Consider the following 16175-nt stretch of genomic DNA (forward strand, 5'->3'; position numbering starts at 1 on the left):
CCATCAATAATAAACCCCATTAAACACAGTTTTTGTATCTAATTGTTATGCTAAATGCATATATTTATTTTGGGGCTCCTGTGAATAACTGAGTCTGTAGCTGTTTACTTTAACATTAGGAATATGATTTGGAGTTTCATTTTTAATAAAAAAAAAATAGTATCAAATATTTTTGTTCAGTATAGTCCTATGTAATTTTAAATTAAAATACCTTCAGCCAAATAGCTCTGTTTATGTTCTAAATAGCTGTTTTATATTTTAGTTTCAAAAACCTAGTTTCTTTTGAAATTCAAGGGTATTTCACTTTAAATTTTAGGGCCAGGGCCAACATTTCAGCCCAAAATAATAGTTATAATTTTTTTTTTTGCTGTTTCATGAATGCCTGTTTAGTGTTCCACAATTGCTTTGAAAGGTTTTCACCAAACTTTTAAATTAACTTCATATTTTTCAAAAAAAATTCTTTTGCTTTTTAAGACTTCAGGGTATGTTCTCGACTTTCAGAAATTGACTTTCAAAAATAAAACCTACTCTGAGAAATAAAATATAACTAACACCGATTGACCTCCCATTTATGAATCTTTGGGTTATTCCTGTCACTGTTATGGTTTGTGCTACCATAGTCCTCCATAATTTTGGTCTAGACCATAACATTAGCCACACATAGTCCCAAGTGGCCAGGTCTCATGTAAATATAGCTCCTTTGAGCGTCATTACATATTCCAGACAAATACTTTTCGTTCACAGAGTTTCTGAAGCAGGGCGAACCAGCGTGCCCTCATTAAAATGAATACGGCCGAAAGCCTTTTATCCTCGTGGGAAATAAACCGAGCGCGCGAGTCAAATTCACTTTGCCGCGCCACCCACAGGAGGAGCGCGCGCCCAATTGAATCAACGCTCGCCGCCGCTTTTGGAAGCGACGTTCACTTGAGTCCCCGTGGGTACACCGCTCATTCTCTCTGTCTTACTCTATATACCCACTAGTCCACCTCTGAAAGGTACAGACCCCTAAAGAGGAGAAGAAAACGAAGGGAGGGGAAGGGAGAAACAGGAGAGACTGCAGTCGGTGCATGGCATGAAGACGCGGCTGTTGGGGACCCGGCTGGGTATGGCACATTACGCCAGGATCTGAACTGAAACTGGGACCTGGATTGGGCTCTTAGATATGGGTGTTATAATAATAAGAAACCATTGAGTTTGCAGGAGTAAAGGGGTTAGAATGTGCTTGATGTCGTTCGGTGTGACGCTTTTTGATGCGAAATTCCGGATGGGATGAAATCGCGTAACCGGGGGCCAAATCTAGGCGCTAAACGTGACACCACCGATCTGAGCTCCCCAGAGCTGCGTTAAACCACATCTTCTGCCCTTCGGAGACGTGCTGAGGGGACAACCACAGAAAGTTTCGCGATGGCACTCGTCATGGAACCCGTCAGTAAATGGAGCCCCAGTCAAGTTGTGGATTGGATGAAAGGTAGGCTACGCAATGCGTTTCGCTTCCTAAACCCGCGAAGTTGTTCCAATCTAATGGTGCATTAGTCAAGAAAAAAGATTATTTAATAATTGTCAGACCATTTATTATGTAGTTGGGCATTCTTGATGTCTTTTTCCCAAGTAGTGAAGCGTACAGGTGTCTGGTGTTATTAATGGCAACCAGGATGTGAATTACTGTAGGCTATGTTTTGGAGTCTGACCCTAAATACAACGGCTTGAAGAAAGTCGAAACAAAATCCTTAAAAGTAAGAATTCCTTTACTTATAACTATTTATAAGTTTGTGTTTCAATTAGTGTTTTCAGAAAGCATTCAGGATCCACAAAAGTTATTTTACAAGTTACTCGGAAAGCACTATGTAGCCGCCAGCAAACCGAAATCCCGTCTGCCTGAGGAGGTAACCATAGCAACAGTTCGCTGCTCGAGCGCTTTCCGTTATGGGATGGTACGTCAAAACACGATTAATGTAATTCTGTCTTTCACGAACGTATATGCTTTTTGTTTCAAATATTTCTTTAAGACAGTTGACGGTTAGCTAGGGACACTAGAAACGTCGACTGAAAATTACTGACTGAAATTCCTTTAAAAAGCCAACCGCACTGAAAGCTATAGATTAAATCATATAAAATCACATAATTCAGCCAAACAAAATATATTTAGCGACTTATCTACAGTCATGAGAATTTAACTTTGTTATGGCACACTTTCAGTAATGGGAGTGCTGGTCACAGAACATCAAAAAACACCTTTATCGTTATTAGAAGATTTTATGGGGGTCCTTAGATGTGATTTGAAGGAGATTTCTCATGTAGGCTATAGCTGAAGAAGAGAAGCAGAATCTTTGATGCGCGGAGGCGGAGGGGGCAATTACGCACCTTCACTTCTCTCGTGGGCGGCATGTCCAGATTCGTCATCACAATAACAAATCAAGCAGTGAGTTATCGAGGTTGTATGACAGTATTCGAGCGCGTCCCAGTGGGATAATGATTCACAGATCTGTGATATAAGGCTTGTTATCAGATAACAGACAGAAAATTGTTCTCCATATCATGTCTTCGAGCGATTGTGTAATGACGAAGTAGAAATATGCGAGAATTGCATTAGGGCCACTGCAGTTGCAAATAATGAAGGTTATGAAAGCAGCATATTGTGCTATTTTATTAGTTTTTTTGCACTGGTTAAATGGAAACCTCGGATGAACTAGGCCTACTGTAGACTTTGGCGAGTAACATTCTCCCTACAGGGCCTATTCAATTTACTGACACAGAGTTTGATTTTTAAATGAGAATATTTATGTGGTGTATGTGAGAGTATGGGGTCAAAGATTTTATCCTTTCATTAAATGATGGATTTTTGCATGTGAATGTCTTGTCATTTGTGCGTCAATGTGAGCGTCACATTCCTCATTCATACATTCAGACTTGTACTTATTAGGTATAATATCTACCTAGACCCATTAGCGGCTTGATACTGACCCTAGCTTACTGTTCCAATTATAAGCACATAACCTGCAAAAGATAGAGCTGCGGTATTTCACCTGCTTGTGAAGAGGAGATTAATTTAATAGCGTGGCTAATGCAGCTTACAGAGAGACAGGATGTAGCTGAATCAGTCCGGTTCAGGCTGAATTGAAGTGGAGGCTTATGTGTGTGTGTGTTGGAGGGATACATATTTACATGAGCTTTAGGTCAAACTGCATCTGTGACTTATAGCAAATCTATTTTTCAGATTGTGACTCAGAGAGTCAGTGAGTGTTTTGATCGATGCCTGTACATGCTGCGCACTCCCCCAGGCCTACACATTACACTCGGCACCTCCCTTCCAAGGCCCTCTCTAAATACCATTATTAAAGTCTCGCTAATGCTGGAATGGTGTATTGGTGCTGCCTGGAGTGGCACAAACTCATTTACTTCAGAATCAGCAAAGCATTTGGAAGAGACCCCTGAACGGGTGGAGGGACATCTCAAACTGCTTTGTCTGTTCTCGACGACACATTAAAGTGACCATGTGGACACAAGACCAAGTTTGTACATGTTGCAGAGCCAGAAATTATATCCAACACTTGAAAACAAAAACCAGACTTAAGGCCAGTTCAAACCAAGAACTATAACGATAAAGTAGGGCTGTCAAACGATTAATCATGATTAATCATGATTAATCACATCCATAATAAAAGTTTGGGTTTACACGTATGTGTACTTTGTAAAAATGTTATGCATAGCCATGTTATAGCCTAAATACATACACATGCATGTATATATTTAAAGATACATTTTATATTTATATAAAAAATATTATATAAATTATAAATAACTATAAACGAACAACATGTAGGTGAGTAAATGATGACAGAATTAAAATTAAATATACATTTCAGACATACAGTATGGATTTTGTTCGAACTCTATTCTTTCAGTAATCTTGCAGAGAAGAGAGTGACATGTATTTGATTATCCTGAGATGTGTAAGCTGTCTGGGGTCATTGAGATCAGGCTGTGATTAATATGCATTTAATAAGAGGTGTGGAGCTCAAAGCAAGTGAGACATAGTGCTAGGACTGATTTTTTTTTAAATGGAGGATTCCTAACACTTGCATTTTTAATGCTCTTTAATGAATATATTACTTTTCTATGTTTAATTGTTGTGGTTTTTCAGAGCCATGCTGGGCCTTTTAATAAACAGTGGTTAGGAAAGATGAGGCTGAGGATACAGCAGGACATTTAATGGTACATCAGCCTGTACCCTGGAGAGGTACAAGATTTAACAGAATGATTTGCTCTGTTCTGAAATAGCATGGCCTCAATGTCTTGGTTAAAAGGTTACTATCAGCAGATGTCACAAAACAAGAAATGACAATGTGTTTGCTTTGGTGTATGAAAAATGTTTGGTCAAAAAGATCTCAGATATTGTGTTTGTGATATAATCAGCATTGTATTGTAAAAATATTGCTGATGCTTAAATAATAAAAATCATATACAATTAAAAATAATTGCAAATAATAATATAAATAATATAATACATAATTATAATGCATATTTCATTTTGAGAATTATTTATCACAGAATGCTGTTTTGACTAGAAAGATGACAGAAAGATTTGTTAACTTAAGAAATATTTATTTAAATATTCTAAAATATAAAAAAACCTTGAAAGCTATTAAGCTAAATAGTAAATGTGGAGGTAACACTTTAGAATAAGGTTCCATTAGTTAATGTTAGTTAATGTATTAATTAACATGAACAAACAATGAATAATACATTTATTACTGTATTTATTCATCTTCGTTAATGTTAGTTAATGAAAATACAGTTATTCATTGTTAGTTCATGGTAATTCACAGTGCATTAACTAATGATAACAAGCACAACTTTTGATTTAAACAATGCATTAGTAAATGTTGAAATTAACATGAACTAAGACTTATAAATGCTGTAGAAGGATTGTTCTTGCTTAGTTCATGTTAACGAAAGTAGTTAACTAACATTAACTAATGGAACCTTATTCTAAAGTGTTACCAATGTGGATAATGTATTATTAAAAAAAATAATAATTTCGATTGATTATTTTAACTGTATAAATATTTTCATATTTTGCTACAATTTCATGTTTTGAAATTGCATTTGAAAAAAATGTCATTTCAAAGTTTAATGTATTGAATGTTTTTATTTTATTTTATTTATTATGTTCCACTGTTGAGTATTCATGATTTTTTGCTCTTATTGAAAACTTGAAGCACTTATTATGACGATATTGCAATCTGCATAAAACAACTTATTAAAATTACTTAATCAAAATGTGTAATTGTTATAATGATGGCAGAGTTTAGTTTATGAAATCTTGACCTCTTAAGTTAAGTCAAGGCATTTCCTGGGAGATAATTAAGCCAGCTGTGGCCTTCAGGTCCTCACTTTTTAAGGATCGAACACCCATATTGTTTTTACAGTGTTCGGGATTCAACAGCTGGAAACACAGCTTTAGGGTGTCTGTGGGTGTGTATGACTGCTCCTTCCTCTTGATTAGCTTTCTGACCGCGGGGCTTTAGATCTAATCAAGTTCTGTCACATCACTGCAGCCTCACAAACTCTGATAGACAGCAAGTCTGCTCTCTCCATCTCTCTATCTCCAGTTCTTACTTCGTTACTCCTTTTCTTGCTCTTTCCCTTAACTGCTATGTTTAATCATCTCCTGCGGCTACCAATGTGCGTCAGTTTCCATGAATACAGTATTCTTATTTAGTAAAAGCATGAGAGACACAAATTCCATGTGTTTTTTTTGGGGGTTTTTCTTTTTTGTAAGAAGTATTAGAAATTAACCTAACATGAAGCTATCAGCAAAATGCTGGTGTTGAGTGTATTCATCAAGCTCAACCACTAAATCCTGTTATCTATATTATTGTTAAAAACAAACACTTTTTTATATGTCTCATGCCCTATTTGTAGAAAGCACCATGTATCCACTATGCTGGCCAACACATTCCAGAGTACAGAGAAGTAAACATCTAAGCCTCTGATTCCAATGCCTCCATCTCTGTAAAGATTAGGGTGGAGCTCTTTGGCTGAACTAGAACCAGCCTCTGTGGTTTCCCAGTTAGACTGTGGTCCTGATCTTGCCGTGCTTTTGTGGCTTGTGGATTTACTGGGAGGCAGCAGTGGTTCAGATAGAGTCATTGAGGGAGTGTTCAATGTAACTGACTGACCCTGGGAGCTGTGCACTAGAGCCCATAAATCTGCTGATGGACCACTCAAGTCCTGAATCAGTACCTAGATATTTTGGTATCAAAATCAGTTACCTGAGAATTGTTTATCACACAGATGCAGTGATGAAATGAGTTAGAGCTCTTTTATAGTTCATTAGATTCTGTTGTGTTCATTTAAATATCAACTTAAGTCTCAGATTTTCCTTTGGAGATATAAAAAGAATATTTTTGTAATAAGTGCTTCTGTAAGGTGCTTCTCAGTAAATATGAATTTAACTATGAATTTAACTTTGGTTCCCTTAATTTTTAAATCTCAGCAAATTAGAATACTTCAAAAGACCAATTAATTTTTTTTTTTTATTTTATTGTTACCCTTCTGGAAAGTATGTTCATTTACTGTACATGTACTCAATACTTGGTAGGTGCTCCTTTTGCATTAATTAGTGCCTCAATTCGGCTTGGCAAGCTGAGGTTTCTTTGACAGTGGCCTTCAACTCATTTGCATTTTTTGGTCTCTTGTTTCTCATTTTCCTCTTGAAAACACCCCATAGGTCTGGTGAGTTTGCTGGCCAGTCAAGCACACCAACACCATAGTGTCAACTTTTGGCAGTGTGGGCAGGTGCCAAATCCTGCTGGAAAATGAAATAAGCTTCTTCAAAAAGCTGGTCAGCAGAAGGAAGCATGAAGTGCTCTAAAATTTGTTGGTAAACAGGTGCAGTGACTTTGGTTTTCAAAAAACACAATGTACCAACAGCATATTATATTATACCTCAAATCATCACAGACTGTGGAAACTTAATACTGGACATGCATCTTGGGCTATGACCCTCTCCACCCTTCCTCCAGACTCTAGGACCTTGGTTTCCAAATGAAATACAAAACTTGATCTCATCCGAAAAGAGGACTTTGGACAACAGTCCAGTTCTTCTTCTCCTTAGCCCAGGTAAGACGCCTCTGATGTTGTCTGTGGTGCAGGAGTGGCTTAACAAGAGGAATACGACAACTGTAGCCAAATTCCTTGACACGTCTGTGTGTGGTGGCTATTGATGCCTTGACCCCAGCCTCAGTCCATTCCTTGTGAAGTTCACTGAAATTCTTGAATCAATTTTGCTTGACAATCCTCATAAGACTGCTGTTCTCTCTGTTGGTCGTGCATCTTTTTCTTCCACACTTTTTCCTTCCACTCAACTTTCTGTTAACATGCTTTGATACAGCACTCTGTAAACAGCCAGATTCTTTGGCAATACATTTTTGTGTCTTACCCTCCTTGTGAAGGGTTTCAGTGACTGTCTTCTGGACAACTGTCAGATCAGCAGTCTTCCCCATGATTGTGTAGCCTAGTGAACCAAACTGAGAGTTGGGTTTGGGTTTTTGTTAAATGTGAGCCAAAATCATCACAATTAAAAGAACAAAAGACTAATTGTGAATAAAGTGGAGAAAGTGAAGAAAAGTCTGAGAAGCAGGCAGTTATGCTCATTTAAATATCAGCTTTGCCTAAAATTCTTTTGGAAATCATTTGGAAAAACAAAGTTTAAATATTTCTGTGATATATTATTGATAATAATAATAATAATAATGAATTATTTAATAAAAATTAAATAAAGCAGGTCGAAAAACAGTACGACTAAAACTGTAATAAAAAAGTGGATAAAAAAATGTGCGAGGATCTGGATATTATGATAATTTAAAGGGGTCATCGGATGCAACTTGCACTTATACATGTTGTTTGAACTGAAATGTGTGTTGGCAGTGTGTGTACACAACCACCCTATAATGATAAAGATCCACTCAGAGTTTTTTTTTTAATCTCGTTAAATCATTTCCCCTTTCTCAAATCAAGCCATCCTCAGATGCCTGTCTGTGTGATGTCACACAGAGCCAGGCCCCTCCCACAATTGTTTACTGACACTAGTGTTAGCCTACGACCCGCCCTGAGTGAGCTGTCATCAGTCTGCAATTGTTTGGATGCCGGAGCAGGAGTAGACAATAAAGAACATAGCAGTCGTCATTTACTCCCGACATTTGAGCCACTGAAGACACATTAGATTACCTTTGTTTTTGAAGGGAATGCACCCCAGGTCTAACTAAATTCGTTCATGATTGCGCAAATCATCCATGATTAAGCCTGACTTACAGAAGAAGTGAGTATAAAGTTCTTTTATGAATCTTTGCAAATTGCCTTTCCTAATAACGTGCTAGTTAGCAAGTTCCATGGCTAAAGTAAACAGTCTCATGATAATGGCTAGTCACAGCAGCGTATGTTATCATAATGTTATCATATTTGATAGACTTTTCATTAAGACGCTAAATAATCAAATTCGTTTATAAATTTCTTTTAGAAAAACAAAATTAGGATATTTCTCTTACATTATATAAAATTAAATAAAACAAAAGCTTTTTTAAAATTCTGTTGGAACTAAACTATTATCGACATACTATATAGAATATATAGAATATACTATATAGCAAAACTATTGATGGAGAGGCTGAATACACCAGTATATCATGCCAGTCTATGGGAAACAATTGAGATATTAGAGAGACAGCTTTTTTGTTTTCTTATTCTTTAGCTGCTACATGCACATAGATCCAATGATTATATAGAATTCAAAAAGCTTCAAGAGTTTCAGCTCATTCGCTTTGAAAAAAAAAACCCAAATTCATTTTCCTTCCCAGCATACTTTGCTTAAACTTTTTCCTTTTTACCAATAGAGCAGAAGAAGAATCGCAGCTTCAGCTGAAATATCTTGACAGAAAGATGAAAGACTGTGCGACGGCATGTCTCTTTCTCTCCGCTCCACACCGTCATAATTGATTGTCATGTAGGAAGGTGCATTAGCCGCTTTTTAGGACGCCTGCCTGGAATGAGAAGCTGTTGTTTTGGGGCGTTCAGCTCAGAATGGTTTGGTGCTTTCTTTTAATGGTTTATGAGGTTATAATTGAGTGGAAAATGTATAGCACGCACTTATGGAGGTCATCTGAGCATATTCACGCACACACATGTATCAGGCTCTACAACTAAGGCATTTTGGGGATTCCAGGCCTGTCTTCGGGGTGTGTCTTAAGGCAGCACATGAATATTGTATTTCATATGACATGTGGCAGAGATGGGGAGGATTGACTGGGTGTGTGTGTGACAGAAATACAGAAATGGTAGAGAGCGAGAGGAAGAAAGAGAGGTTAAATACCTTTGAATAATAATACAATCAAACACACACACACGCAGAGCTGCAGCACTGCGTCCTGGGCTGCAGCTTCGAGGGGCGGGTGTGTGGGTGTGTGGCTTGGCTCGGGGCGACTCTTCCCTCCTGTGAAAAAGTGTAAAAGTGTGTTTGTGTGCTGTCAGTGGGTGTAAAGGGTGTGAGTCATCTCTGAATCACTTTATAGACCTGAAGAACCTTAGTATAGCGAGAAATATTCAGCAAAACACTCCGATACAGTATGTGCTCGGTAAGAGACTGTACACACTGTGCTGTTTCCCGTCTGTCAGTGCTCACATTTGTCCTGGACAGTGATCTGAAGATCATCTAAGAAATGAATGAAACCACAACAACTCTTCAGGGGCCGCTCGCCTAAAAACAGGCCAAAGCTGCAGAGTTTTACAGATGGGAGGAAAACGGTGATGCTCGGTATCCTCTTGAACGATTGTTTCATGTCTGCAGGGAGGAAAGCATCTGTTAGGAGACAAACTGGGTGGGGAACACCTGGGCTCCTTTGCTGATGCTCTGGATTCAGATCGTTACTCAAGAGTCAGTACCTGAGAGAGATCAGAAACAGGCTTTTAGGCAGTTGATGTGAAAATGGGATTCATGAGTGGGAGTTGCTGCTCTAGATCCATTAAAAGAGGGACTACAGAGTTTGTCTGTAATGTTGTTGAGTCTGTGATGCTCCAAGTCAGATTTGTTGTCATACTCGTCGGAAAGAGAAGTGGCAAATGCAATTTTAATGTATCCTGAGTGCAAAATGTAGACTTGCACCTTCATAGATTTTCTTCTGAGACCCCAGTAATTTTGTGTGCACTTTAAAAACTTCAATTAAGATGTACTATTTTTTTTTGTAAAACATCTAAAATTATTGAGTTAAAAGAAAGCTGTGAATTTAGTGAAGTATTACATTAATGCATTTAACAGACGCTTTTATCCAAAGCGACTTACAGTGCATTCAGGCTAACATTTTTAACCTAGCATGTGTTCCCTGGGAATCGAACCCACAACCTTGCGCTGCTAATGCAATGCTCTACCACTTGACTTGAGCCACAGGTATACCTTATGAATTGAATAAATGAAAGTAAAAATGATCTACATTTGGTACCATGGCGAATAAGTCCTATAAATTTGAATACAACATGACATTAAACATAGATAAATCTCCTCTCATATTAATTTTGTGCAAAAACACACAAAATAATACCTTCAACATTTGCTCTCTTTATACAGTCTGTATCAAAGCATGATGGGAATATCTGATTTCTATCTTTCTTTGTGAGTAATTGTTACATTTGTCTAATACATTTACAACTCATTTCTTTGTTAATGTTAAAGTTGGTGTTAAAGATTAAGAATATTTATTGAATTAGGAATAATTGTATGATAATTTCTCCATTCCCATATATTTTGATTGAAATGTAACAAAATTGTTATGAATATCTTAATAATAAAGTAAATAATAGATAGTAAATTTTAGAAAAAACTAAGATAGGTAGTGTAGCTATTTTTAATGTAGTAATTTTCTGTATATTCTATAATCTATAGATTTACTGCACGCAGAAGATAAAATCTGCTATCAGAAAAAGATTTCAACATGGTCTCAAACATTTCTTGTTATATTCAGAAAGCATTTCAGAGATCTCAGGAGTTTCAACTTTGATTTGTGATCTCAGTATGAGCTCATATATCCTAATTCACAGTAGCATATGTCGAAGTGTTTGGGAAATTTAGCTGTTGAAAATATACCATATAACTCATGAACAAAATGACTGAAATAAATCTTTCAAAAGAAACTGAAGGATCAAGTCATTGAAATGATCTTCCCATTACTAGTTTATACTTCAGCGAAACCTAATTAAGAACTCAATTAAGTCTACTAAAAAAAGAAACGTCTGAGCTATTAAATTTTCAAGGAACTTACAGTATATGGTTACTCTAAGTATATTATTTCCCATGCATTAAAACCTATACTCATCCTTCCGTTTTTATTGCAAGGAAGGTGAAGAGATAAGAGGAAACAATAGGAGAGTGGGATTGGAAATGATTCAAACTCAGGTTGCCTGTATGCATCGTGTGTCATAGCAAATGCAGGCTTTTTTCCTCAGATAAGTGCTGTAGAACAATCTGATCTGAAGAACCTTTAATGTAGCCTCAAGAATGTTACTCTGAAGACCATATAACCTCAGGAACATAAAGAACCAGTTATATTTTGTTCAAAACCACAGAGAAGAAACCAATCTGGAATAGTGTGTTTATTTTGTTGTAGAAGACAGTATTTATGAACATTCACTGTTGGTCCAAGAACCAGCCCTTCAGCTCTCCTACTCCAGCAGAGGCTTGGGGCCGAGCTCTGCACAGCTGGACGGCTCAGAGTTTATTTAACTGATGAATTTCTCATCTCCAGAAAGTCCCCTATGTCTTTGAGATTAAGTGATGGCGGAGGAAGGACGATTCAGTGATGGACACACACACACACACACACACACACACACACACACACACAAACACACTTTTGGAGCCTCATTGCAGGTGGTGTCATCACAGAATGGCAAAAAGCCTGTGTAGGAGTTCACAGCTGATTCATGGGTATTCTTATCCCATCCTTTTGCAATCTGTGTTTCTTTTCAGGGATGTTACACCTTTTTGTAACCATAACAAGGGCTACATTCACACTGCAAGAATTAGTACTTAATTCTGATTTATTGCTTATATCCATTTTTTTGGCTACTCATATTATTAAATGTGATCATGGCCCAAATAATCAAGGCCCAAGCATCAACATTTGCAGTGTGAATGTAACCTACATTAAGCGATGTTACTAACGTAAATGCACTATTTTCCAGAAACATGCTAACTTTGCCAACAAGTAGTTTTGTAACATACCAAGGTGCTTCATCACTGCTTTTTTGATGACAGTCTCTTAGAGCTTTTAATGGTCTGAGTAATTTCAGTGAATTAATCAATTAAAATGATTAAATGATTTGTTTGAGTATTGTATATGTAGCTAAAGATTAGTTTAACTGCTTTGAATTATATATATATCTTGTAGCTTCGAAATCAACAGTTTCAAAGTAGTTACTCCATTACGGCTATCTGTGTATCATTAAATTGCACAAATCACCACAGCAGCCTTAAAACAAATCAGGGAAACACTGTGAGTTTCCCATAAGCCCTTGAGCACTTTGTGGCCTTGAACGGTTGTCACGACAACCCTTTCACTGGTCACCAAGTCTGCATAATGCACAGCACGGCTGCCAGAAATGAGATGAAGAATGAAGATGAATAGAATATTGAAGGAAGAGCACGACTAAATGACATTACTTAGACTGCGTCTGGGAGAGTTGGGAGGGTTCTGGATATCAGTAACTCTAGAGCTTTTTACCAGATCGTTTTCTCTTTCATTCAATGATGGGAAGCCGGGGAGGTGTTTAATATGTGTGATATTTTAAGTGCTCAGGCTAAACTTTTTTCTTTATATCCTTTTGGCCCATTTTCTGGCGTTTTCTCCCCTTCCCTGCATTTTTACTGAGCTACCTGTCAGAAGAGCAGGTTGTGTGCAATGAATAATGCACTGTAACAGAGCAAGGCTATTCTAATACCCCTGTATGACTGAGGGTTTGCAGAGACAAGGGGGCCTGTTCAGGACAGAATATATGATCTGTAAATAATACCTCAGATTCGTTAATAAATCCACTACAGTGATGAATTATTTGCAAGCTGCTTGAGTGTAAGCAGGGGGCACCTTTGCTGTCTGATAACAGTGTGTCAGACTGCTGCTCTGTGCGTCTGCTCATTTAAGTGTGTTTTTCTCATCTTTTTCTCTGTTCTTGCATGTATATTGGTGGAAGCGAAATCTTTTTTCAGAATATATATATATATAAAAAAAAAGTTTTCTTAATAGGATTAAAATCTCTTTATAGTACAACAGAAGTTAAGTTCTTTAGTAATATGATATGATTTAAAGGTGCTTGAGAAAGAATCTTTTTGTTTTTTAACCAAAGTTTTCAAATAATAATGGCTACAAGTATCAGCCAAAATTTATGTAAGGGAACAGTCTTGTCACAGGTATATTCTTAAAATCAGCTGTGGGATTAATTTCATTATTTTCATTCTAAATCACTTCATCCTGTTGCCCACAGATCGTTATTAACAACATTAGCTAGCAGTTAATTGTTCACTGCACCTGTCTAGTACGTGAATCAGAGTCATGGCATCAGCAGAAGTTAGTCATCTCACGTTCGAGATTCTCATCTTCAGCAGTTCAATTCAGACCTCAGATCGCCAACTAATTATCTAACAAGTGAAGCATGCAGTCTTTCATTAATGAGCACGATATTGTTTATGAACAGTAATGACAGTTATTGTTATTCTTGCTGACTTGGCCAATGAGTTTTGGCCCGTCCTGTTAATGAGCTGGATGATGATAGTTGCATTAGATTTAATTATTTAAGGGCAGCTAGTGAGATTAAAAAGAGTTTAGATGACCTTCCTTCTTCCGTACACTATCATAAACACATGCACATGCTGTAAGCAAAATATGTAACACCTGCAGTTATGTACGTTGTGTCGAACAGCAGCTGTTCGGAGAGCGCGGCTGCTGTGAGACGTGCCGTTGGGCGACAGAATGCCCAAGACTGACAAATGCAGTCCAACAAGTGTGTAGCATTATGGAGAGTGTGTGTCGTCACCTGTTTGATGGTGACAGTTGTGAATGGTGGTGTTTTCGAAACTTTCTAGATCACTCATTCTTTATTAGTCTATTCCTCTGTATTTATAGCTTTCGTAGCCACATCTATCCTGTAGAGCTGACGGTAGCTTTATTATTTTGATTTAAGTGCGCATCCTATTGGTTTTCAGAGGCATTACTGTAGACGGTGCAGCAATCATTTCTGATTTGATTTAGGATGGTTTTTATTCTGGACACAGAGCTTTCTAGACTGATATAGATCTCAAAATGGCTGAAGTTCTGGTTTCATTTAAACAAACTGTTTCTGTCCATCACAAATTCTGTTTACATGCAGCTTTTTTGGACAGCTATGTTCCCTTTTAATCAAATGTAGCCTACTTCTCGTTCAAACATAGGAAGGTTGCGATGTGGCTTAGCTGTCATTTACTGTCAGTTTGATGGATATGCGACATAGTTAGGGTGGAATACAGGTTGTCAGTCATCATGTGTAAGTGTGGCATCCATTGCATTTCTTAGTTGTTACTGATTTTAGGGTAAACAGAGTCGGAAGCAGATGCATTTATTAAGATTTTGTGCTGCACAGACCTTTGACATGCACAAACCTGATATGGTTATAATATATTATCAATCACGTTGTTTTAAAGGAAAAGTTATCACAAAAAAGAACCATCCGAGATGTAGATGAGTTTGTTTCTTCTTCAGAACAAATTTGGTGAAATAAAAAAAATAAGTGAAAGAAACAATGTTTGTAAGAAACAAAATGTTTTTAGTCTCAGACCATTGCTTCCAGTTAAAGTCCTCTATCCATAATACTGCTTGAAAAAAGTCTTCTCTTCTGAATCAGGAAAGAAATATGCACAGAAAGCACTGTTTAAAAGTAAAAACCGTTGGTAAGCAAGTGATGCAATGCTTAATTTCTCCAAATATGTTTTGATGACGAAACAAAATCATCTAGATATTGGATGGCCTGAGGGTGAGAGTACATGCACAATGCAGAAGTCTAAATTACTCTGTTATTGCCTAAACCATTAATAGTGATCAAGTGAAAGGTTTTCGAAATTAATTAACAGAAAATACATAAATATTTATTTCAGAAACCTTGCACTTGTCCACTGTTATCACTTTGATGAGCAATTATTAAATGTTCAGCACCATCTGCATGACTCATGGGCTCTCTAACAGAAACCAGGTCATTGCTTAATTTACCAGTATCTTCACGCAAGGAGGTGTGGGTAATATTAGATACTTTTATTATTACTTTTATGATATATCATCATCTTGTACATCCTACACTCACCTCTAAATGTTCCAATATAGTAGTAATGTACACTGGTCTTATAAAGGACATCTTCCCGCACTATCCCCTACCATTTGGGCACTTGCTATGCAGTAAATCCCACATACTTTGGGGTGTTCTAATTTTGCCGATGCAAATTAGGAATGAGCCTAGATTGCTGATATTTTCTTGATGTTCCTACAGGTCTGGATGACTGCTTGCAGCAGTATATAAAGAACTTTGAACGGGAGAAGGTAGGAGGTGACCAGCTGCTAAGGATCACCCATCAGGAGCTGGAGGATCTGGGCGTATCCCGGATCGGACACCAGGAGCTGATCCTGGAAGCTGTGGACCTGCTGTGTGCTCTGGTGAGAGTCTTCACGCTCCTTTATGTGCTTGATCCTTCATCTGCTGTTCAACACCCCGTCAGCTGGTGGACACTGAGTCCCCTACTGCACCACACTGACAAATATATCAAGAACACTTTGAGAAAAACAGTATCACATTCTGAAAAGACTACAGTAGTTGAAATGGAAAATGACTCTATTTACTTATTTAATGACTTGACAGGTCTCATTTCACACAATATATCAGGAGAAAAAGGCAAAAAAGTTAAATAATAATAATAAAAAATGGAATAACTGAAAATTAATAATAATAATAATAATAATAAAAAGTTTAAATGATATAATTAAATATGAAAAAACTAATAATAAAATTAGCCAGTGACTCAACGTACTTATTAAATCAATTTACTTGGCCTTATTTTGCTTAACATATCAGAAGAAAAAGAAAAACGTAACAATCAAGTACTTAAAATAAAA

At 37.1% G+C, this 16175-nt stretch overlaps 1 protein-coding gene across 15 annotated transcripts in view; it reads left to right on the forward strand.

Moving 5' to 3' along the window:
* The first annotated feature begins 756 nt into the window (after positions 1 to 756).
* The window catches only part of LOC113042388 (connector enhancer of kinase suppressor of ras 2-like), a 76872-nt gene continuing 61453 nt past the window's right edge, over positions 757 to 16175 (forward strand). For 8 of the 15 annotated variants that reach the window (XM_026201222.1, XM_026201231.1, XM_026201232.1 and 5 more), the window contains exons 1-2: positions 759 to 1468; positions 15556 to 15719. In XM_026201222.1, the coding sequence (XP_026057007.1) occupies positions 1405 to 1468; positions 15556 to 15719 (228 nt within the window). In that variant the 5' untranslated portion in view covers positions 759 to 1404. Of the gene's footprint in view, positions 1469 to 15555; positions 15720 to 16175 lie in introns of all 15 variants that reach the window. The other 7 variants (XM_026201221.1, XM_026201223.1, XM_026201225.1 and 4 more) reach the window with 2 other exon arrangements.

This window comes from Carassius auratus, chromosome 24 (assembly GCF_003368295.1).
Source record: "Carassius auratus strain Wakin chromosome 24, ASM336829v1, whole genome shotgun sequence".
NCBI classification, from domain to species: Eukaryota; Metazoa; Chordata; class Actinopteri; order Cypriniformes; family Cyprinidae; genus Carassius; species Carassius auratus.